Below are 25,028 nucleotides of genomic sequence, written 5' to 3' on the forward strand. Positions count from 1 at the left end.
TCCCCTCCCAGTCCATCCCAGTCCTCTCCCAGTCCATCCCAGTGCCCCTATACAAAGCCATAACTCCACTGCACTGCCTGATACAAGTCTCCAACTCCCTTCCACTCCCTCCCAGTATGTCCCAGTCCCTCCCAGTATATCCCAGTGCCCCCATACACCGCTCCAACTCCTTCCCAGTCCCTCACAGTATATCCCAGTCCACTCCAGTCCCCTCCCAGTCCCCTCCCAATACTTCCATACAAGCCCATAACTCCATTCTATTACCCTACACGAGCCTCTAACTCCCTCCCAGTATATCCCAGTACCTCCCAGTATATCCCAGCAACTCCCAGTCCCCTCCCAGTCTATCCCAGTGCCCTCCCAGTGCCCCTATACAAGGTGAAAAACTGGAAATTTGGGTTGAAGAACATCAAGATTGGGTTGGGGGACACCAAATTTGGGTGGAAGAAGATCAAGGTTGGGTTGAATGTCCCCAAATTTGGGTTGGGGACACCAAAATTGGGGTGAGAAACTCCAAAATTGAGTTGGGGACACCAAAACTGGGTTGGGAACACCAAAATGGGGTTGGAGACCCCAAAATTGTGTTGAAGAACATCAAAGTTGGGTTGAAAAACACCAAAGTTGGGTTGGGGACACCAAAATTGGGGTGAAAAACTCCAAAATTGAGTTGGGGACACCAAAACTGGGTTGGGAACACCAAAATGGGGTTGGAGACCCCAAAATTGTGTTGAAGAACGTCAAAGTTGGGTTGAAGAACATCAAAGTTGGGTTCAAGAATGTCAAAGTTGGGTTGAAAAACACCAAAGTTGGGTTGGGGACCCAGAGTTGGGTTGAAGAACATCAGGATTGGGTTGGGGACACCAAAATTGGGTTGGGGACACCAAAACTAGGTTGAAGAACATCGAAATTGAGTTAGGAACACCAAATTTGGGTGGAAGAAGATGAAAATTGGGTTGGGAACACCAAATTTGGGTTGGGGACACCAAACCTGGATTGGGGACACCAAGATTGGGTTGGGGACACCAAAATTGTGTTGAAGAACATCAAAGTTGGGTTCAAAAATGTCAAAGTTGGGTTGAAAAACACCAAAGTTGGGTGGGGGACACCAAAGTTGGGTTGAATGACATCAAATTTGGGTTGAGGACACCAATTTTGGGTTGAAGAACACCAAAATTGGGTTGGGGACATCAAAGTTGGGTTGGGGACACCAAAATTGGGTTGAAAAACAAAAATTGGTTTGAAGAACGTCAAAGTTGGGTTGAAAAACACCAAAATTGGGTTGGGGACACCAAAGTTGGGTTGGGGACATCAAAGTTGGGTTGGGGATATCAAGGTTGAGTTGGGGACACCAAAATTGGGTTGAAAAACATCAAAGTTGGGTTGAAGAACGTCAAAGTTGGGATCAAAAACGTCGAAGTTGGGTTGAAAAACACCAAAGTTGGGTTGGGGACACCAAGGTTGGGTTGAATGAGATCAAATTTGGGTTGGGGACACCAATTTTGGGTTGAAGAACACCAAAATTGGGCTGAAGAACACCAAAGTGGGGTTGGGGACACCAAAATTGGGTTGGGGACACCAAGGTTGAGGTGAAAAACTGGAAATTTGGGTTGAAGAACATCAAGATTGGGTTGGGGGACACCAAATTTGGGTGGAAGAAGATCAAGGTTGGGTTGAATGTCCCCAAATTTGGGTTGGGGACACCAAAATTGGGGTGAAAAACTCCAAAATTGAGTTGGGGACACCAAAACTGGGTTGGGAACACCAAAATGGGGTTGGAGACCCCAAAATTGTGTTGAAGAACATCAAAGTTGGGTTGAAGAACATCAAAGTTGGGTTCAAGAATGTCAAAGTTGGGTTGAAAAACACCAAAATTGGGTTGGGGACACCAAGGTTGGGTTGGGGACACCAAAATTGGGGTGAAAAGCACCAAAATTGGGTTGGGGACACCAAAACTAGGTTGAAGAACATCGAAATTGAGTTAGGAACACCAAATTTGGGTGGAAGAAGATGAAAATTGGGTTGGGGACACCAAAGTTGGGTTAAATGACATCAAATTTGGGTTGGAGACACCAATTTTGGGTTGAAAAACACCAAAACTGGGTTGAAGAACACCAAAGTTGGGTTCAAGAACGTCAAAGTTAGGTTGGGGACATCAAAGTTGGGTTGAAAAACACCAAAATTGGGTTGGGGACACCAATTTTGGGTTGAAGAACACCAAAATTGGGCTGAAGAACACCAAAGTGGGGTTGGGGACACCAAGGTTGGGTTGAATTACATCATATTTGGGTTGGGGACATCACATTTGGGTTGAAGAACATCAAATTTGGGTTGGGGACACCAAAATTGGGTTGAAAAACAAAAATTGGGTTGAAGAACGTCAAAGTTGGGATCAAGAACGTCAAAGTTGGGTTGAAAAACACCAAAGTTGGGTTGGGGACACCAAGGTTGGGTTGGGGACACCAAGGTTGGGTTGGGGACACCAAGGTTGGGTTGGGGACACCAAGGTTGGGTTGGGGACACCAAGGTTGGGTTGGGGACACCAAGGTTGGGTTGGGGACACCAAGGTTGGGTTGGGGACACCAAGGTTGGGTTGGGGACACCAAGGTTGGGTTGGGGACACCAAGGTTGGGTTGGGGACACCAAGGTTGGGTTGGAGACCCCAAAATTGTGTTGAAGAACATCAAAGTTGGGTTGGAAACGCCCAGATTGGGTCGAAGACCATCAAATTTGGGTTGAAAAATGTCGAAGTTGGGTTGAAAAACACCAAAGTTGGGTTGGGGACACCAAAGTTGGGTTGAAGGACATCAAATTTGGGTTGGGGACACCAATTTTGGGTTGAAGAACACCAAAATTGGGTTGGGGACATCAAGGTTGGGTTGGGGACATCAAGGTTGGGTTGGAGACCCCAAAATTGTGTTGAAGAACGTCAAAGTTGGGTTGGAAACGCCCAGATTGGGTCGAAGAACATCAAATTTGAGTTGAAAAACGTCGAAGTTGGGTTGAAAAACACCAAAGTTGGGTTGGGGACACCAAGGTTGGGTTGAAACAATATAAGCATGATATGTGACGATAGTTCTGTATCAACTATGAAAATATCCTAAGGTATAGTTTAGCACTTGCTAGGTCATTTTTTTTCACTACTGCACTAATTAGGAAATATTTCCTAAGGGTACATGGACTAAAAACAACCAGAAGAAGCTACAACACAAGCATATAGGAAAAGAGATTAAAATTGGTAAAGTGCCGAAAACAGGATCAAGTCAGATATGAAAATCATTGTCCTCTTTATTGCTACTACTATATTTAAGTTTTTCACAAGACAATTTCATACAAGCAACATATGTTGCGTTAAATGACATCAAATTTGGGTTGGAGACACCAATTTTGGGTTGAAAAACACCAAAACTGGGTTGAAGAACACCAAAGTTGGGTTCAAGAACGTCAAAGTTAGGTTGGGGACATCAAAGTTGGGTTGAAAAACACCAAAATTGGGTTGGGGACACCAATTTTGGGTTGAAGAACACCAAAATTGGGCTGAAGAACACCAAAATTGGGTTGAAAAACAAAAATTGGTTTGAAGAACGTCAAAGTTGGGTTGAAGAACGTCAAAGTTGGGTTGAAAAACACCAAAATTGGGTTGGGGACACCAAAGTTGGGTTGGGGACACCAAGGTTGGGTTGGGGACACCAAGGTTGGGTTGGGGACACCAAGGTTGGGTTGGGGACACCAAGGTTGGGTTGGGGACACCAAGGTTGGGTTGGGGACACCAAGGTTGGGTTGGGGACACCAAGGTTGGGTTGGGGACACCAAGGTTGGGTTGGGGACACCAAGGTTGGGTTGGGGACACCAAGGTTGGGTTGGGGACACCAAGGTTGGGTTGGGGACACCAAAATTGGGGTGAAAAGCACCAAAATTGGGTTGGGGACACCAAGGTTGGGTTGGGGACACCAAAATTGGGTTGGGGACACCAAGGTTGAGGTGAAAAACTGGAAATTTGGGTTGAAGAACATCAAGATTGGGTTGGGGGACACCAAATTTGGGTGGAAGAAGATCAAGGTTGGGTTGAATGTCCCCAAATTTGGGTTGGGGACACCAAAATTGGGGTGAAAAACTCCAAAATTGAGTTGGGGACACCAAAACTGGGTTGGGAACACCAAAATGGGGTTGGAGACCCCAAAATTGTGTTGAAGAACATCAAAGTTGGGTTGAAGAACATCAAAGTTGGGTTCAAGAATGTCAAAGTTGGGTTGAAAAACACCAAAGATCGGTTGGGGACCCAGAGTTGGGTTGAAGAACATCAGGATTGGGTTGGGGACACCAAAATTGGGTTGGGGACACCAAAACTGGGTTGAAGAACATCGAAATTGAGTTAGGAACACCAAATTTGGGTGGAAGAAGATGAAAATTGGGTTGGGAACACCAAATTTGGGTTGGGGACACCAAACCTGGATTGGGGACACCAAGATTGGGTTGGGGACACCAAAATTGTGTTGAAGAACATCAAAGTTGGGTTCAAAAATGTCAAAGTTGGGTTGAAAAACACCAAAGTTGGGTGGGGGACACCAAAGTTGGGTTGAATGACATCAAATTTGGGTTGAGGACACCAATTTTGGGTTGAAGAACATCAAAATTGGGTTGGGGACATCAAAGTTGGGTGGGGGACACCAAAGTTGGGTTGAATGACATCAAATTTGGGTTGAGGACACCAATTTTGGGTTGAAGAACACCAAAATTGGGTTGGGGACATCAAAGTTGGGTTGGGGACACCAAAATTGGGTTGAAAAACAAAAATTGGTTTGAAGAACGTCAAAGTTGGGTTGAAGAACGTCAAAGTTGGGTTGAAAAACACCAAAATTGGGTTGGGGACACCAAAGTTGGGTTGGGGACATCAAAGTTGGGTTGGGGATATCAAGGTTGAGTTGGGGACACCAAAATTGGGTTGAAAAACATCAAAGTTGGGTTGAAGAACGTCAAAGTTGGGATCAAAAACGTCGAAGTTGGGTTGAAAAACACCAAAGTTGGGTTGGGGACACCAAGGTTGGGTTGAATGAGATCAAATTTGGGTTGGGGACACCAATTTTGGGTTGAAGAACACCAAAACTGGGTTCAAGAACGTCAAAGTTGGGTTGGGGACATCAAAGTTGGGTTGAAGAACACCAAAATTGGGTTGAAGAACACCAAAGTGGGGTTGGGGACACCAAAATTGGGTTGGGGACATCAAAATTGGGTTGGGGACATCAAAATTAGGTTGAAGGACATAAATTTGGGTTAGAAACACCAAATTTGAGTTGAAGAAGGTCAAGATTGGGTTGGGGACACCAAAATTGGGTTGGGGACATCAAAATTAGGTTGAAGGACATAAATTTGGGTTAGAAACACCAAATTTGAGTTGAAGAAGGTCAAGATTGGGTTGGGGACACCAAAATTGGGTTGGGGACATCAAAATTAGGTTGAAGGACATAAATTTGGGTTAGAAACACCAAATTTGAGTTGAAGAAGGTCAAGATTGGGTTGGGGACACCAAATTTGGGTTGAAGATCACCAAAGTTGGGTTGGTGACCCCAAGGCCAGGTGGGTGACCCCGGGGACAGGTGGGGGGTGGGGGCGGGTGGCCGCTGACCTTTGACCTTGTGCGAGGCGGCCGCGCGCACCTCGGCCTCGCAGTCCTTCATGAGGCTCTGGAAGGCGCCCACCAGGTCGGTCTTGGTGATCTCGGGGCCCACGGCGCGCTGCAGCTGCGGGGACACGGCCCAGGTGCGTCCAGGTGTGCCCCCAGGTGGGTTCGGGTGGGCCCAGGTGCCCCCAGGTGTGCCCAGGTGGGTTCGGGTGGGCCCAGGTGCCCCCAGGTGTGCCCAGGTGGGTTCGGGTGAGCCCAGGTGCACCCAGGTGTGCCCCCAGGTGGGTCCAGGTGTGCCCAGGTGGGTTCAGGTGGGCCCAGATGTGCCCCCAGGTGAGTCCCAGGTGTGCCCCCAGGTGTGCCCAGGTGTGTCCCCAGGTGTGCCCCAGGTATGCCCAGGTGTGCCCAGGTGCCCCCAGGTGTACCCAGGTGGGTCCAGGTGTGCCCAGGTGTGCTGAGGTGTGTCCAGGTGTGCCCCAAGGTGTGCCCAGGTGTGCCCCACATATGCCCAGGTGTGCCCAGGTGCCCCCAGGTGTGTCCCCAGATGTGCCCCAGGTATGCCCAGGTGTCCCCAGGTGGGTCCAGGTGTGCCCAGGTGTGCCCAAGTGGATCCAGGTGTGCCCAGGTGTGCCCCCAGGTGGGTCCAAGTGGGTCCAGGTGCCCCCAGGTGTGGCCAGGTGTAGCCCCAGGTGTGCCCCCAGGTGTGGCCCCAGGTGTGGCCCCGAAGGTCCCCCAGAATTCCCAAAATGCCCCAAAACCCCCAAAACCCATCCCAAACCTCCCCAAAACCCATCCCCCAGGTGTGCCCAGGTGCCCCCAGGTGTGCCAGGTGCGCCCAGGTGCCCCCAGGTGTGTCCCCAGATGCCCCCAGGTGCTCCCAGGTGTGCCAGGTGCCCCCAGGTGCCCCCAGGTGTGTCCCCAGATGCCCCCAGGTGCTCCCAGGTGTGCCAGATGCCCCCAGGTGCCATCAGGTGCCCCCATGTGTGCCCCCAGGTGTGCCCAGGTGCCCCCAGGTGTGCCAGGTGCGCCCAGGTGCCCCCAGGTGCCCCCAGGTGTGCCAGGTGTCCCCAGGTGTGTCCCCAGTGTGTCCCCAAGTGTCCCCAGCTGTGTCCCCAGGTGCCCCCAGGTGCCATCAGGTGCCCCCAGGTGTATCCAGGTGCCCCCAGGTGTGCCCCCAGGTGTGCCCCCAGGTGTCCCCAGGTGTCCCCAGATGCCCCCAGGTGCCCCCCAGGTGCCCCCAGGTGCCCCCAGGTGTCCCCAGGTGCCCCCAGGTGTGCCCACCTCGGTGAACTTGTCGGCCACCATGTAGCGCACGCGCCAGGACTTGTCCTCGGCCGCCTGGCGCAGCGTGGGCATCACCAGCCCCTCGAGCTCCTCCTGCGGCAGCAGCTGCGCGATGCTCACGCACGCCTCCACCGCCAGCAGCCGCACCGAGTCCTGCCCAGGTGAGACCAGGTGTGCTCAGGTGAGCTCAGGTGAGATCAGGTAACCCCCAAATGAAGCACAGGTAACCCCCAAATGAAGGACAGGTAACCCCCAGGTAATCCCCCAGAACAATTCATGTTTCCACCGCCAGCAGCCGCACCGAGTGCTGCCCAGGTGTGCACAGGTGAGACCAGGTGAGACCAGGTGTGCTCAGGTGACCCCCAGGTGCACCAGGTGCCCCCAGGTGTGCCCAGCCCCCCTCAGACGCCCCCCAGGTGTGCCCAGCCCCCCTCAGACGCCCCCCAGGTGTGCCCAGCCCCCCTCAGACGCCCCCCAGGTGTGCCCAGCCCCCCTCAGACACCCCCCAGGTGTGCGGTAATCCCCCAGAACAATTCATGTTTCCACCGCCAGCAGCCGCACCGAGTGCTGCCCAGGTGTGCACAGGTGAGACCAGGTGAGACCAGGTGTGCAGAGGTAACCCCCAAATGAGGCACAGGTAACCCCCAGGTAACCCTCAAGTGACCCCCAGGTAATGCCCCAGGTAATCCCCCAGATCAATTCACGCCTCCACCGCCAGCAGCCGCACCGAGTCCTGCCCAGGTGAGACCAGGTGAGACACAGGTGAGCTCAGGTGAGCCTCAGGTAACCCCAAAGTGACCCCCAGGTAATGCCCCAGGTAATCCCCCAAAACAATTCATGTTTCTGTCACCAGCAGCCGCACCGAGTCCTGCCCAGGTGTGCACAGGTGACACCAGGTGAGACCAGGTGAGCCTCAGGTAACCCCAAAGTGACCCCCAGGTAATGCCCCAGGTAAACCCCCAGAACAATTCATGTTTCCACCACCAGCAGCCGCACCGAGTCCTGCCCAGGTGTGCACAGGTGAGCTCAGGTGAGCTCAGGTAACCCCCAGGTAACCCCCCTAAGTGACCCCCAGGTAATCCCCCAGAACAACTCATGTTTTCACAGCCAGCAGCTGCACCGAGTCCTGCCCAGGTGAGCACAGCTGAGATCAGGTGAGCTCAGGTAACCCCCAGCCCTGCCCCACATGTGTCCAGCCCCCACCAAGGTGTGCCCAGCCCCCCTCAGGTGCCACCCAGGTGTGCCCAGGTGCACCAGGTGCCCCCCAGGTGTGCCCAGCCCCCCTCAGACACCCCCCAGGTGTGCCCAGGTGCACCAGGCGCCGCCCAGGTGTGCCCAGCCCCACCTGGGGGGCACCTGGGTACACCTGGGGGGCACCTGGGTACAGCCCAGGGTTACCCAAGTACAGCCAAGTATGGCCCAGGTACATCTAAGGGTCACCTGTGGGTGCATTGTGCCTCCTGAAGTAGCTGGGGGCACCTATGGGCACACCTGGGGGGCACCTGAGTACACCTGGGCACACCTAGGGGTCATCTAGGGGTCACCTATGGGCACCATGGGCGTGTCGTTCGAGCACAGGTTCCGGAAGTACCTGCGGGCACACCTGGGTCACCTGGGCACACCTGGGCACACCTGGGGGGCACCTGGGTACAGCTGGGTACAGCCTAGGGTCACCTGACTACACCTAGAGGTCACCTATGGGCACCATGGGCGTGTCGTTCGAGCACAGGTTCCGGAAGTACCTGCGGGCACACCTGGGTCACCTGGGCACACCTGGGCACACCTGGGGGGCACCTGGGCACACCTGGGGTCACCTGAGTACAGCTGGGGGGCACATCCCGACACCTGGGATGGGTTGGTGACCCTGTGGTCACCTCAGTGACCCCACACCCATCCCAAAGACCCCGTGGTCACCTTAGTGACCCCAAGGATGGATTGCTAACCCTGTGGTCACCTCAGTGACCCCGTGGTCACCTCAATGTCCCCGTGGTCACCTCAGTGACCCCACACCGGTTGGTGACCCTGTGGTCACCTCAGTGACCCCATGGTCACCCCAATGACCCCGTGGTCACCTTAATGACCCCAAGGATGGATTGCTAACCCTGTGGTCACCTCAGTGACCCCGTGGTCACCTCAATGTCCCCGTGGTCACCTCAGTGACCCCACACCCATCCCAATGACCCTGTGGTCACCTCACTGACCCCATGGTCACCTCAATGACCCCGTGGTCACCTCAGTGACCCCACACCCATCCCAATGACCCTGTGGTCACCTCACTGACCCCATGGTCACCCCAATGACCCCGTGGTCACCTCAGTGACCCCACACCCATCCCAATGAACCTGTGGTCACCTCAACGACCCCGTGGTCACCTCACTGACCCCAAGGATGGATTGGTGACCCTGTGGTCACCTCACTGACCCCAAGGATGAACTGGTAACCCTGCGGTCAGCTCAATGTCCCCATGGTCACCTCAATAACCCCATGGTCACCTCAATGACCCCGTGGTCACCTCACTGACCCCACACCTACCTCACTGACCCCAAGGACAAACTGATGACCCTGTGGTCACCTCCGTGACCCCAAGGACAGATTGGTGACCCCGTGGTCACTTCAATGACCTCACAACCATCCCAATGACCCTGTGGTCACCTCACTGGCCTCAAGGATGAACTGATGACCCTGTGGTCACCTCAATGTCCCTGTGGTCACCTCACTGACCCCACACCCATCCCAATGACCCCGTGGTCACCTCAATGTCCCCATGGTCACCTCAATAACCCCATGGTCACCTCAATAACCCTGTGGTCACTTCAATGACCCTAAGGATGAATTGATGACCTCGTGGTCACCTCACTGACCTCAAGGATGGACTAATGACCCCATGGTCACCTCAATGACCCTGTGGTCACCTCAATGACCCCACCCCCACCTCAATGACCCCATGGTCACCTCAACGACCCCAAGATGATCTGATGACCCCGTGGTCACCTCCCTGACCCCAAGAATGGACTAATGACCCTGTGGTCACCTCAATGACCCCACACCCACCTCACTGACCCCAGGGACGAACCGATGACCCTGTGGTCACCTCAATGTCCCCATGGTCACCTCAATGTCCCCATGGTCACCTCAATAACCCCACCCCCACCTCAATGACCCCATGGTCACCTCAATGACCCCACACCCACCTCAATGACCCCATGGTCACCTCACTGACCCCACACCCACCCCAATGACCCTGTGGTCACCTCAATGTCCCCATGGTCACCTCAATGTCCCCATGGTCACCTCAATGACCCCACACCTACCCCAATGACCCCGTGGTCACCTCACTGACCCCAGGGACGAACCGATGACCCCGTGGTCACCTCCCTGACCCCAGCCCAGCCCAGGACAGCGGTCACTCACTGGCGCAGCTCGGCCTTGACCGGGCTGGACACTCGCGGGTAGCAGACGCTGAAGAGGCCGCAGGCCGAGGTGCGCGACGTGAACCAATCTCCTCCGGCCAGCCGCTTGACCAGCGGCACGAAGTGACCCTCGAGGTCCGGCGGGGAGTGCTCGTGGGACACGGCCCGCAGCGACTCCACCGCCTTGTCCCTCACCACCGTCTCCTCCACCGTGGCCAGGCTCTCCAGCGGCGGCTGCGGACACACGGACGGGTGGACGGTGAGTGGACGGGTGGACATTGGGTGGTCAGGTGGACGTGGGATGGACACAGAGTGGACAGAGGAGCATAGCGAGGACAGGTGGACTTGAGGCCACCAGATGGACACAGGGTGGTCAGATGGACATGAGATGGTCAGAGGAACATGGGATGGACAGATGGACACGGGGTGGTCAGAAGGACACGGGGTGGTCAGATGGACGTGGGATGGTCAGAGGAACACAGGATGGACAGATGGACATGGTGTGATCAGATGGACACAGCGTGGTCAGATGGATGTGACATGGTCAGAGGAACATGGCATGGACAGATAGACGTGGGGTGGACAGGTGGACATTAGGTGGCCAGATGGAGGTGGGATGGACAGATGGACATTGGGTGGTCAGAGGAACATAGGATGGACAGATGGACACAGGGTCGTCAGATGGACATGGGGTGGACAGGTGAACATGGAGCCATCAGGTGGACAAAGGATGGTCAGATAGACACAGAGTGGACAGATGGACACGGGATGGTCAGAGGAACACAGGATGGACAGATGGACATGGTGTGATCAGATGGACATTGGGTGGTCAGATGGACATGAGACGGACACAGTAACATGGCATGGACAGATGGACACGGGGTGGACAAGTGGACATTGGGTGGTCAGATGGACGTGGGATGGACACAGAGTGGACAAAAGAACATAGCGAGGACAGGTGGACTTGAGGCCACCAGATGGACACAGGGTGGCCAGATGGACATGAGATGGTCAGAGGAACATGGGATGGACAGATGGACACGGGGTGGTCAGAAGGACACGGGGTGGTCAGATGGACCAAACCCTTGTTAGCCATCACTGTCTCAAATACTGCTTCCTTTTTTAGGAATACACAGGGTGGTCAGACGGACACGGGGTGGTCAGATGGACACAGGGTGGTCAGATGGACACGGGGTGGTCAGATGGACACGGGGTGGTCAGGCGGACGTGGGATGGTCAGAGGAACATGGGATGGACAGATGGACACAGGGTAGTCAGATGGACACGGGGTGGTCAGATGGACATTGGGTGATCAGGTGGACACAGGGTGGTCAGACGGACACGGGATGGTCAGAGGAACATAGAATGGACAGATGGACGTGGGGCCATCAGATGGACACAGGGTGGTCAGATGGACACGGGATGGACAGAGGGATGTGGGATGGACAGAGAGACGTGGGGTGGACAGGTGGACACGGGGTGGTCAGAGGGACACGGGGTGGTCAGATGGACATTGGGTGGTCAGATGGACACGGGATGGACAGAGGGATGTGGGATGGACAGAGAGACATGGGGTGGACAGGTGGACACGGGGTGGACAGATGGACACAGGGTGGTCAGACGGATGTGGGATGGACAGATGGACATTGGGTGGTCAGATGGACATTGGGTGGTCAGGTGGACATTAAGTGGTCAGACAGATGTGAGATGGACAGAGGAACATAGAATGGACAGATGGACGTGGGGCCATCAGAAGGACACAGGGTGGTCAGATGGACACAGAGTGGTCAGATGGACATTGGGTGGTCAGCAGAACATAGGATGGACAGATGGACATGGAGGCATCATATGGACACAGGATTGAGAAATGGACACAGGGTGGCCAGATGGACACAAGGTGGTCAGATGGACACAAGGTGGTCAGATGGACGTGAGAGGGACAAAGAAACATGGCATGGACAGCTAGACATGGGGTGGACAGGTGGACATTGGGTGGGCAGACGGACGTGGGATGGACAGATGGACACAGGGTGGTCAGATGGACATGGGGTGGTCAGATGGACACAGGGTGGACAAATGGACATGGTGATGGACAGACAGACATGGGGTGGACACAAGATGGGGGTTCGGGGCTCCCAGGTGTGTTTTGATGTTCTCCGTGTGTATTTTGGGGCTCCCCAGGTGTATTTTTGTGTCCCCAGGTGCATTTTTGTGTCCCCAGGCGTTCCCCCCGTGTGTTTTGATGTTTTCCAAGTGTATTTTGGGGCTCCCAGGTGTACTTGGAGGTTCCCCAGATGCATTTTTGTTCCCCCAGGTGTATTTTTGTGTTCCCCAGATATATTTTGGGGCTCTCCAGGTGTATTTTTAGCCCCACAGGTGTGTTTCTATATCCCCAGTTGAATTTTTTGCATTCTAGATTTTCACCAGCTGTGTTTTTGCCCCCCCAGGTGACTTTTTCTCCCCCCCAGGTGATTTTTTTCCCCTCCCAGATGCGTTTTTTACCCCACAGCTGCATTTTTTACACCCCCTCAGGTGTATTTTCCTCCCCCCTTGGTGTATTTTCCCCCCTTCAGGTGCATTTTTCACCCCTCAGGTGCATTTTCCACCCCAGGTGTATTTTTATCCCCCTCAGGTGACTTTTTCTCCCTGTCAGATGCATTTTTACTCCTCCCAGGTGCATTTTCCTCCCCAGGTTCATTTTTACTCCCCCTCAGGTGCATTTTTACCCCCCTAGGTCCATTTTTATCCCCGCCTCAGGTAAGTCTTCCTCCCCCCTGGGTGTATTTTTGTCCCCCCAGGTGCATTTTTTGGCCCTCTCAGGTGACTTTTCCCCTACCAGGTGACTTTTTACCCCTCCCAGATGCATTTTTATCCCTCCCAGGTACATTTTTCCCCCCTCAGGTGAGTTTCCCCCCCCCCTCAGGTGACTTTTCCGCCCCCCAGGTGCATTTTTTGCCCACCAGGTACATTTTTCCCCCCCTCAGGTGCATTTTTTGCCCCCCAGGTACATTTTTGCCCCCCTCAGGTGCATTTACCAGCAGGCAGTGCACGAACTCGGGTCCCCCCACGAGGGCGGTGAAGGTGCCCAGCTGCTCCGCCAGGGCCAGCAGCACCTCGTCCTCATCGTAGATGGTGTCTGCACAGGTAACACACCTGTCACTCACCTGGCCCCGACAGCTGTCAATCACCCCAAAGCCCCGCCCACCTCACAAAAAACCCCACCCCCTTCCCAAATCCGGGCGATTTTTGGCGTTTTCTTGCGAATTTTGGGACTTCCCAAGGTTGTCCCACCCCCCTTTGGATTTTGAGGATCCCTCCCCTCAAATTTTGGGATTTTTCCCCTCAGGTTTTGGGGCCTTCCCGGGAAATTTTGGTACCGGTGAGGAAAGGGAGGAGCTCGCTGCGGGTTCGCTCCACGCCCAGCGCCAGCGCAATGGTTGAGAGCTTCTTGATGCTGTTGAGGCGTAGCTGCGGTGAAAAAATGGGGGAAAATCAGGGAAATTTGGGAAAATTTGGGGGAAAAAAAGGCGGGAATCGCCCCCCTCACGAGGAAACCCCGCCCACAACGCGCCGCGGCCAATCAGGAGCGGCGTCTCACGGCCCTGCAGCGCCGCCGCGGCAGAGACGAAGCCTCCGATTGGCTCAGCTAAGCCCCGCCCATGCGAGCGACAGCCAATGGACAGCGGCGCTGCCGCGGCCTCGCGCTGCCATTGGCTGCGGCGAGGAGGGCGCCGCGCTGCCCCGCCGCTAGGGGGCGCTGCGGCGGGCGGGGCGGATTTCTCCCCTCACGGCGCTGCCGACCAATCAGAACGCGCCTTACAAACCCGAACCGCCCCTCCAGCCAATCACAGCGCGCCTTTCACCGCAACCCCCAACCGCCCCACACATGTAAGGCCGCCACCCATTCGCCCGCGCCTGAGGGGACCGGGCCGCCTCAGCCAATCAGCGCGGCCGTCTCATGGCGGCCATCAGCAGAGCACCAGCGGGCGATGGCGGCCGGGCCCCGGTGGCCACGGAAGGGGCCCCGAAGCCCCGGAAAAAGCCCCGGGGGTATCGCGGCGAGGCCCCGGCAGCGGTACCTGCACGTCCTCGTTGCGGAGCTCGTCGATGAGCACCGCGATGGGGTAAAGCGAATCGTCGCCGTCCGCCGCCGCCATCTTCGCCGCCGCCGCCGCCCCGGCTCTGAGGGGCCGCACGGGGCCGCCCGCTCCGCTCCTGCAGGGCTTCCGCCGCGCTGATTGGTCGGCGCTGCCGCAGAGCCCGCCTACCGAGTCTTCCTATTGGTTCAGGGCGCTGTCTGTCAGGTGAAACCCCGCCCATGCGGACGGAGAGCGAAATCGCGCTCTGATTGGGCGACGCGGTTGATTGACAGCGCAGGGGGCGGGGCGTTGCTGGGCAACGCGGAGGCGCCGTGTTGGAGGCCGGGACAAACTGGGACGGACTGGGAGCGAACTGGGAGGAACTGGGAGCGGACTGGGAGCCGCTGGATCATACTGGGACAGCCGCCGTGTTGGAGGCCGGGACGAACTGGGACAAACTGGGACGGACTGGGAGCGAACTGGGAGGAACTGGGAGCGGACTGGGAGCCGCTGGATCATACTGGGACAGACCGGAACCTCCTTGGGACCGGACTGGGAGCCGCTGGGTTATACTCGGACAAACTGGGACCCGCCAGGGCCTGAACTGGGATAAACTGGGACAAACTGGGGCTGAACTGGGACAAGCTGGGGCTGAACTGGGACAAACTGGTTTATACTGGGACTCCCCCGCAGCAAAAACCACCCAAAACCAGTAAAACCGGGCTAAGAGATGGCCCCTCCCCTGCCCCTTTAAGCCACGCCCCCACAGAAAGCGATGACGTCATGGACTGGCCACGCCTTTATTGGGGTGGGGGGAAGGCACTGGGGGGAACTGGGCCAGACTGGGAGGGACTGGGAGGGAACTGGGAGGGACTGGGCCAGACTGGGAGGGAGGCTCAGATGCGGCCGGTGAACTGGGAGAGCACTGGGACAAACTGGGATGAACTGGGAGGCTCAGATGCAGCCGGCGTGCCTCAGTTTCCCCAGCAGGCTCTCTCCTCCCTGTAGCACTGGGACGAACTGGGACAAACTGGGATGGCACTGGGATGGTACTGGGCTGAACTGGGAGGCACTGGGATGAACTGGGAGGCTCAGATGCAGCCGGCGTGCCTCAGTTTCCCCAGCAGGCTCTCCACGCTCTCCCCTCCCTGCGGCACTGGGATGAACTGGGACAAACTGGGATGGCACTGGGATGAACTGGGATGGTACTGGGACGAACTGGGAGGCACTGGGATGAACTGGGAGGCTCAGATGCGGCCGGCGTGCCTCAGTTTCCCCAGCAGGCTCTCCACGCTCTCCACCTTCTCCCCCCCGGCCCTGGGGGGCGGCTCCCGCACTTCCAGAACCTTCAGCCGGGGGGCGCCCGCGGGCACGCCCAGCTCGGCCGCGGGGATCACCTCCAGGGGCTTCTTCTTGGCTTTCTGGGGGGGAAAAAATTGGATTTTTTGGGGTTTTTTAAAGAGAAAAATTGGGATTTTTAAGGGTTTTTTTTTTGGGAATTTTTGGGGAATTTTTGAGGATTTTTTTGGGATTTTTTTCGGATATTTTGATATTTTTTTCAGGATTTTCTGGGGATTTTTGGAGGCTTTTTCTTGATTTTTTAGGGAAATTTTGGGAATTTTTAAGGATTTTTTTGGGTGGAATTTTTGGGTTTTTTTGGAATTTTTTTAGATTTCTTGGGGGATTTTTCAGGGGATTTTTCTTGATTTTTTGGGGGATTTTTTCAGATTTTTTCGGAAATTTTTGGGAATTTTTAAGGATTATTTGGGGATTTTTGGGGAAATTTTTGAGGCATTTTTGGAGGATTTTTCTTAATTTTTGGGTTTTTTTCAGGCAATTTTTGGCGATTTTTAAAGGCTTTTTTGGGAATTTTTGAGGGATTTTGGGGATTTTTTTAGAATTTTTTTGAGATTTTTTTCAGGAACTTTTGGGGAACTTTCTTGGTATTTTTAGGGATTTTTTTGTAATTTTATTGGGATTTTTTGGGAACTTTTGGAGGGAGTTTTAAAGAGATTTTTTAGGGATTTTTGGGGGATCTCCCGCACTTCCAGAACCTTCAGCCGGGGGGCGCCCGCGGGCACGCCCAGCTCGGCCGCGGGGATCACCTCCAGGGGCTTCTTCTTGGCTTTCTGGGGGGGAAAAAATTGGATTTTTTGGGGTTTTTTAAAGAGAAAAATTGGGATTTTTAAGGGTTTTTTTTTTGGGAATTTTTGGGGAATTTTTGAGGATTTTTTTGGGATTTTTTTCGGATATTTTGATATTTTTTTCAGGATTTTCTGGGGATTTTTGGAGGCTTTTTCTTGATTTTTTAGGGAAATTTTGGGAATTTTTAAGGATTTTTTTGGGTGGAATTTTTGGGTTTTTTTGGAATTTTTTTAGATTTCTTGGGGGATTTTTCAGGGGATTTTTCTTGATTTTTTGGGGGATTTTTTCAGATTTTTTCGGAAATTTTTGGGAATTTTTAAGGATTATTTGGGGATTTTTGGGGAAATTTTTGAGGCATTTTTGGAGGATTTTTCTTAATTTTTGGGTTTTTTTCAGGCAATTTTTGGCGATTTTTAAAGGCTTTTTTGGGAATTTTTGAGGGATTTTGGGGATTTTTTTAGAATTTTTTTGAGATTTTTTTCAGGAACTTTTGGGGAACTTTCTTGGTATTTTTAGGGATTTTTTTGTAATTTTATTAGGATTTTTTGGGAACTTTTGGGGGGAGTTTTAAAGAGATTTTTTAGGGATTTTTGGGGGATCTCCCGCACTTCCAGAACCTTCAGCCGGGGGGCGCCCGCGGGCACGCCCAGCTCGGCCGCGGGGATCACCTCCAGGGGCTTCTTCTTGGCTTTCTGGGGGGGGAAAAAAATTGAGTTTTTAAAGGAAAATTTAGGATTTTTTAAGGGAAAAATTGGGATTTTTTTAAGGATTTTTTTGGGAATTTTTGGGGATTTTTTTTGAAATTTTTTTAATTTTTTTAGAATTTTTTGAGATTTTTTAGGGATTTTTCTTGATTTTTTTGGGAGATTTTTTTCAGGAATATTTGTGAATTTTTAAGGGATTTTTATGGACTTTTTTGGAATTTTTAAAAATTTTTTTAGAATTTTTTGAGATTTTTTGGGGATTTTTGGAGGATTTTTCTTTATTTTTTGGGGATTTCTTTCAGGTTTTTTGAGGAACTTTCATGAATTTTTTTGGGATTTTGGGGGGTTTTTTTTCCAGAATTCTATCACGATTTTTTTTTCATATTTTGGGGATTTTTTGAGCATTTTTTAGGATTTTGTTAAGAATTTTTACAAGACTTTTTTGGGAATTATCAGGGATTTTTTTAGGAATTTTTTGTGGGCATTTGGGTCTACCCCCATTGCCCGCTATGGGAACCACTGGAATTTTTGTGGAATTTTGGGGATTTTTAGGAATTTCCCGGGAGTTTGGGGGATTTAGGGAATACCCTGGATTTGGAGAACACCCAAAAATTTGGGGGAGTCCCAGGAATTTTGGGAACACCCAAAATTTTGGGGAAATCCCATTCTTAGTGACCCCAGTTTGGGACAACAGGTCTACCCCCATTGCCCGCTATGGGAACCCCCAGAATTTCTGGGAATTTTTGTGGAATTCCGGGGATTTTTGGGAATCCTCCAAGAATGTTGGGATCCTGGGGACTTGGGGGGATACCAGGAATTTGGGGGAGTCTCAGGAATTTTGGGAATACCCAAAATTTTGGAGAAATCCCATTCCCATTGACCCCAGTTTGGGACAACAGGTCTACCCCCATCGGCCGCTATGGGAACCACGGGAATTTTTCTGGAATTTCAGTGATTTTGGGGAATCCCCCGGGAATTTGGGGATCCTAGGGATTTGGGAAAGGCCCAAAAATTTGGGAAACATCCCAGGAATTTTGGGACTACACAAAATTTTGGGGAAATCCCATTCTGAGTGACCCCAGATTTGGGGACAACAGGTCTACCCCCATTGCCCGCCATGGGAACCCCCAGGATTTCTGGGAATTTTTGCGGAATTCCAGGGATTTTAGGGAACCCCCCGGGAATCTGGGGTCCCCCCACGCACCATGATGTTGGGCAGCGTGGCGTAGCGGGGCTCGTTGAGCCGCAGGTCGGCCGTCAGCACGGCGGGCAGCCGCAGCCGCAGCGTCTCCAGGCCGCCGTCCACCTCGCGCTCCACGCGCACGGCCCCGTCCTCCAGCTGCACCCGCGAGGCGAACGTGCCCTGCGGGACCAGGACGGACCAGTGAGCGCTGGGATCCTCCCAGTATGGACTGGGACCCTCCCAGTATGGACTGGGAGCCTCCCAGTACGAGTCAGACCCTCCCAGTATGGATTGGGACCCTCAAAATACGGACTAGGCCTCCCCCAGTTTCACGGCCTTTGGGGGGAATATATCCCACAATCCCCCGCGATTTAAGGGTGAATATATCCCACAATCCCCAGCGATCGGAGTGAATATATCCCACAACCCCCCGCGTTTAAGGTGAATATATCCCACAACCCCCCGCGCTCGGGGTGAATATATCCCACAACCCCCCGCGCTCGGGGTGAATATATCCCACAATCCCCAGCGATCGGGGTGAATATATCCCACAACCCCCCGCGTTTAAGGTGAATATATCCCACAACCCCCCGCGCTCGGGGTGAATATATCCCACAACCCCCCGCGCTCGGGGTGAATATATCCCACAATCCCCCGCCGCGGTGCACCACGGGATACATTCCCCCATTACAAGGCATTGTGGGATATATCCCCCCAATGCCGCGGGGATTATGGGATTTATCCCCCCCGAGGGGGGATGTATCCCATGGTGCCCCGCGCGCGGCCTACCTGCGGCCAGTCCAACATGGCGGCGAGGAGCTGCCCGGTCTGGTTGCAATCGTCATCGATGGCCTGGGGGGGGGACAGGGGATCGATAGGGGATCGATAGGGGTTCGAGGGGATCTACAGGGTTCTGTAGGGATCCATTTGTCTCTATAGGGATCAATAGGGTTCTATAGGGGATCAGTAGGGATCTATAGGGTTCCAGACGTGATCAATGGGGTTCCATAGGTGATCTATAGGAGATCAATAGCGGATCAATAGGTGATCAATAGGTGATCAATAGCGATCAATAGCAATCCCTAGGCGGTCAATAGTGTTCCATAGGTGATCTATAGTGATCCATAGGGGATCAATAGCGATCCATAGGTGATCCATAGGTGATCAATAGGCGATCAATAGTGATCAATAGGGTCTCCATAGGGATCAATAGCGGTCCCTAGGCGATCAATAGAGATCCCTAGACGATCAATAGTGATCCATAGGCGATCCATGGGGGCTCTATAGTGGATCAATAGGGACCAATAGGCGATCAATAGGTGATCAATAGCCAATCAATAGGTGATCAATAGTGATCTATAGGTGACCAATAGGTGATCAATAGTGATCCCTAGGTGATCAATAGGGATCAATAGGGATCAATAGCGGTCCCTAGGCGATCAATAGTTATCCCTAGACGATCCATAGTGATCCGTATACGATCCATGGGGGCTCTATACTTTATCAATAGGGACCAATATGTGGCCAGGGGAATGTGGGGGCAATTTTCGGGCAATTTTTTAATTTTGGGATTTTTTGAGTGTTTTTTTTAAATTTTGTGGAAATTTTGTGGACTTTTTGGGGATTTTTTGAGAATTTTGGGGGATTTTTAGAGAAAAGGACTCCAGGCATTCCGGACAACAGGTCTACCCCATCAGCCCCTATAGGGAGCACCAGGATTTTGGGGAATTTTGGGAATTTTTATGAATCCTCCAAGAATTTTGGGATCCTGGGGATTTGGGAAAGACCCAAAAATTTGGGAAGCATCCCAGGATTTTTGGGAGTACCCAGAATTTTTGGGGAAATCCCATTCCTTTCAACCTGACATCCCAGACAACAGGTCTACCCCCATTGCCCGCTATGGGAACCACCAGAATTTCTGGGAATTTTTGTGGAATTCCGGGGATTTTTGGGAATCCTCCAAGAATGTTGGGATCCTGGGGACTTGGGGGGATACCAGGAATTTGGGGGAGTCTCAGGAATTTTGGGAATACCCAAAATTTTGGAGAAATCCCATTCCCATTGACCCCAGTTTGGGACAACAGGTCTACCCCCATCGGCCGCTATGGGAACCACGGGAATTTTTCTGGAATTTCAGTGATTTTGGGGAATCCCCCGGGAATTTGGGGATCCTAGGGATTTGGGAAAGGCCCAAAAATTTGGGAAACATCCCAGGAATTTTGGGACTACACAAAATTTTGGGGAAATCCCATTCTGAGTGACCCCAGATTTGGGGACAACAGGTCTACCCCCATTGCCCGCCATGGGAACCCCCAGGATTTCTGGGAATTTTTGCGGAATTCCAGGGATTTTAGGGAACCCCCCGGGAATCTGGGGTCCCCCCACGCACCATGATGTTGGGCAGCGTGGCGTAGCGGGGCTCGTTGAGCCGCAGGTCGGCCGTCAGCACGGCGGGCAGCCGCAGCCGCAGCGTCTCCAGGCCGCCGTCCACCTCGCGCTCCACGCGCACGGCCCCGTCCTCCAGCTGCACCCGCGAGGCGAACGTGCCCTGCGGGACCAGGACGGACCAGTGGGCGCTGGGAGCCTCCCGGTATGGACTGGGACCCTCCCAGTATGGACTGGGACCCTCCCAGTACGAGTCAGACCCTCCCAGTATGGATTGGGACCCTCAAAATACGGACTAGGCCTCCCCCAGTTTCACGGCCTTTGGGGTGAATATATCCCACAATCCCCCACGCTCAGGGTGAATATATCCCACAATCCCCCGCGATTGGGGTGAATATATCCCACAATCCCCGCGTTTGAGGTGAGTATATCCCACAACCCCCCGGGTTTAGGGTGAATATATCCCACAATCCCCAGCGATCGGAGTGAATATATCCCACAACCCCCCGCGCTCGGGGTGAATATATCCCACAATCCCCCTCCGCGGTGCACCACGGGATACATTCCCCCATTACAAGGCATTGTGGGATATATCCCCCCCACTGCCGCGGGGATTATGGGATTTATCCCCCCCGAGGGGGGATGTATCCCGTGGTGCCCCGCGCGCGGCCTACCTGCGGCCAGTCCAACATGGCGGCGAGGAGCTGCCCGGTCTGGTTGCAATCGTCATCGATGGCCTGGGGGGGGGACAGGGGATCGATAGGGGATCGATAGGGGATCGATAGGGGTCGGTAAGATCCTATAGGGAATCTATGGGGTTCTGTAGGGATCCATTTGTCTCTATAGGGATCAATAGGGTTCTATAGGGGATCAGTAGGAATTTCGAGGGGATCAATAGTGATCTATAGGGTTTCATAGGGATCTATACGAGATCAATAGTGATCAATAGGGGATCAATAGTGATCCCTAAGCGATCAATAGTGATCAATAGCGATCCCTAGGTGATCAATAGCGATCAATAGCGATCCCTAGGCGGTCAATAGTGTTCCATAGGTGATCTATAGTGATCCATAGGGGATCAATAGCGATCCATAGGTGATCCATAGGTGATCAATAGGCGATCAATAGTGATCAATAGGGTCTCCATAGGGATCAATAGCGGTCCCTAGGCGATCAATAGAGATCCCTAGACGATCAATAGTGATCCATAGGCGATCCATGGGGGCTCTATAGTGGATCAATAGGGACCAATAGGCGATCAATAGGTGATCAATAGCCAATCAATAGGTGATCAATAGTGAATAGGTGACCCATAGGTGATCTATAGGGGATCAATAACGCTCCCTAGGTGATCAATAGAGATCCCTAGATGATCAATAGCTGATCAATAGCGATCAATAGGTGATCAATAGTGATCCCTAGGTGATCAATAGGGATCAATAGGGATCAATAGCGGTCCCTAGGCGATCAATAGTTATCCCTAGACGATCAATAGTGATCCATAGGCGATCCATGGGGGCTCTATAGTGGATCAATAGGGACCAATAGGCGATCAATAGGTGATCAATAGCCAATCAATAGGTGATCAATAGTGATCTATAGGTGACCAATAGGTGATCAATAGTGATCCCTAGGTGATCAATAGGGATCAATAGGGATCAATAGCGGTCCCTAGGCGATCAATAGTTATCCCTAGACGATCCATAGTGATCCGTATACGATCCATGGGGGCTCTATACTTTATCAATAGGGACCAATATGTGGCCATCCCTAGGTGATCAATAGCGATCAATAGCGATCAATAGCGATCAATAGGTGATCAATAGTGATCCATAGGTGACCCATAGGTGATCTATAGGGGATCAATAACGCTCCCTAGGTGATCAATAGAGATCCCTAGATGATCAATAGCTGATCAATAGCGATCAATAGCGATCAATAGGCAATCAATAGGGACCAATAGCGGATCAATAGTGATCAATAGGTGATCAATAGCGCTCCCTAGGTGATCAATAGAGATCCCTAGATGATCAATAGTGATCTATAGTGGATCAATAGGGACCAATAGGCGATCAATAGGTGATCAATAGCCAATCAATAGGTGATCAATAGTGATCTATAGTGGATCAATAGGCGATCAATAGCGATCAATAGCAGATCAATAAGTGATCAATAGGTGATCAATAGTGATCTATAGGTGACCAATAGGTGACCCATAGTGATCCCTAGGTGATCAATAGCGATCAATAGCAGATCAATAGGCGATCAATAGGCGATCAATACCCGATCAATAGGTGATCAATAGGTGATCAATAGTGATCAATAGGTGACCAATAGGTGATCAATAGGTGATCAATAGTGATCTATAGGTGATCCATAGGGATCTATAGGTGATCAACAGTGATCCACAGGGGCTCTACAGTGGATCAATAGGCGATCAATGGCGATCAATAGCGATCAATAGGTGATCAATAGTGATCCCTAGGTGATCAATAGGTGATCAATAGTGATCTATAGGTGATCAATAGTGATCTATAGGTGATCCATAGGGATCTATAGGTGATCAACAGTGATCCACAGGGGCTCTACAGTGGGTCAATAGTGATCAATAGGCGATCAATAGCCGATCAATAGTCAATAGCAATCCCTAGGCGGTCAATAGTGTTCCATAGGTGATCTATAGTGATCCATAGGGGATCAATAGCGATCCATAGGTGATCCATAGGTGATCAATAGGCGATCAATAGTGATCAATAGGGTCTCCATAGGGATCAATAGCGGTCCCTAGGCGATCAATAGAGATCCCTAGACGATCAATAGTGATCCATAGGCGATCCATGGGGGCTCTATAGTGGATCAATAGGGACCAATAGGCGATCAATAGGTGATCAATAGCCAATCAATAGGTGATCAATAGTGATCTATAGGTGACCAATAGGTGATCAATAGTGATCCCTAGGTGATCAATAGGGATCAATAGGGATCAATAGCGGTCCCTAGGCGATCAATAGTTATCCCTAGACGATCAATAGTGATCCATAGGCGATCCATGGGGGCTCTATAGTGGATCAATAGGGACCAATAGGTGATCAATAGCGCTCCCTAGGCGATCAATAGTGATCCATAGCGGCTCTATAGGTGATCAATAACGATCAATAGCGATCCCTAGGGATCTATAGGTGAACAATAGGCAATCAATAGCGATCAATAGCCGATCAATAGCGATCAATAGGTGATTAATAGCGATCAATAGCGCTCCCTAGGCGATCAATAGCGATCCCTAGACGATCAATAGAGATCAATAGTGATCCATAGGGGCTCTATAGTGGATCAATAGGGATCAATAGCCACCCATAGTGATCCCTAGGTGATCAATAGCGATCAATAGCAGATCAATAGGCGATCAATAGGCGATCAATACCCGATCAATAGGTGATCAATAGGTGATCAATAGTGATCTATAGGTGATCAATAGCGATCAATAGGTGATCAATAGTGGATCAATAGTGATCAATAGCAGACCAATAGGCGATCAATAGTGATCAATAGCAGATCAATAGCTGATCAATAGCGATCAATAGCAGATCAATAGGCGATCAATAGCCAATCAATAGCTGATCAATAGCGATCAATAGCAGACCAATAGCAGATCAATAGGCGATCAATAGCCAATCAATAGGTGATCAATAGCGATCAATAGGTGATCAATAGTGATCCCTAGGTGATCAATAGGTGATCAATAGTGATCTATAGGTGATCAATAGCGGATCAATAGGTGATCCATAGGGATCTATAGGTGATCAACAGTGATCCATAGGGGCTCTACAGTGGATCAATAGCGATCAATAGGCGATCAATAGCCGATCAATAGGTGATCAATAGCAATCCATAGGGATCTATAGGTGATCAATAGCTGATCAATAGGCGATCAATGGCGATCAATAGGTGACCAATACCCGATCAATACCCGATCAATACCCAATCAATAGGTGACCAATACCCGATCAATAGGTGATCAATAGTGATCTATAGGTGATCAATAGGGACCAATAGCGGATCAATAGCGCTCCCTAGGTGATCAATAGAGATCCCTAGACGATCAATAGTGATCTATAGTGGATCAATAGCGATCAATAGGTGATCAATAGGCGATCAATACCCGACCAATAGGTGATCAATAGCGATCAATGTGGCTGACCTGCTTGCCCAGCAGCACCAGGC

The 25,028-nt window shown here is 52.0% G+C and overlaps 2 protein-coding genes and 1 long non-coding RNA gene across 3 annotated transcripts; all 3 read right to left on the minus strand.

Moving 5' to 3' along the window:
- Positions 1 to 5,480: 5,480 nt before the first annotated feature.
- LOC120508529 (serine/threonine-protein phosphatase 2A 65 kDa regulatory subunit A alpha isoform-like) lies at positions 5,481 to 14,544 on the minus strand (the record flags this gene model as incomplete). The annotated part of the gene is made up of 7 exons (XM_039722213.1): positions 14,391 to 14,544; positions 13,689 to 13,779; positions 13,347 to 13,447; positions 10,313 to 10,545; positions 8,597 to 8,643; positions 6,899 to 7,077; positions 5,481 to 5,735 (listed from the first exon to the last, which is right to left on the minus strand). Coding segments are annotated over exons 1-7 (984 nt in total), but the record flags the coding sequence as incomplete, so codon positions are not given.
- Positions 14,545 to 15,428: 884 nt separating this feature from the next.
- On the minus strand, positions 15,429 to 20,313 carry ETFB (electron transfer flavoprotein subunit beta). Its single transcript, XM_039722212.1, has 4 exons — positions 20,308 to 20,313; positions 19,212 to 19,325; positions 18,444 to 18,602; positions 15,429 to 15,811 (listed from the first exon to the last, which is right to left on the minus strand). Exons 1-4 carry the CDS (start codon positions 20,311 to 20,313, stop codon positions 15,638 to 15,640), a joined length of 453 nt encoding a protein of 150 aa, XP_039578146.1. The 3' UTR covers positions 15,429 to 15,637.
- Positions 20,314 to 20,813: 500 nt separating this feature from the next.
- LOC120508528 lies at positions 20,814 to 25,028 on the minus strand. The gene is made up of 3 exons (XR_005629006.1): positions 25,006 to 25,028; positions 21,482 to 21,544; positions 20,814 to 20,970 (listed from the first exon to the last, which is right to left on the minus strand). It is a non-coding gene; the product is annotated as an uncharacterized LOC120508528 (long non-coding RNA).

This window comes from Passer montanus, unplaced genomic scaffold, assembly GCF_014805655.1.
Source record: "Passer montanus isolate IOZ18808 unplaced genomic scaffold, ASM1480565v1 scaffold475, whole genome shotgun sequence".
Lineage (NCBI taxonomy): Eukaryota > Metazoa > Chordata > Aves > Passeriformes > Passeridae > Passer > Passer montanus.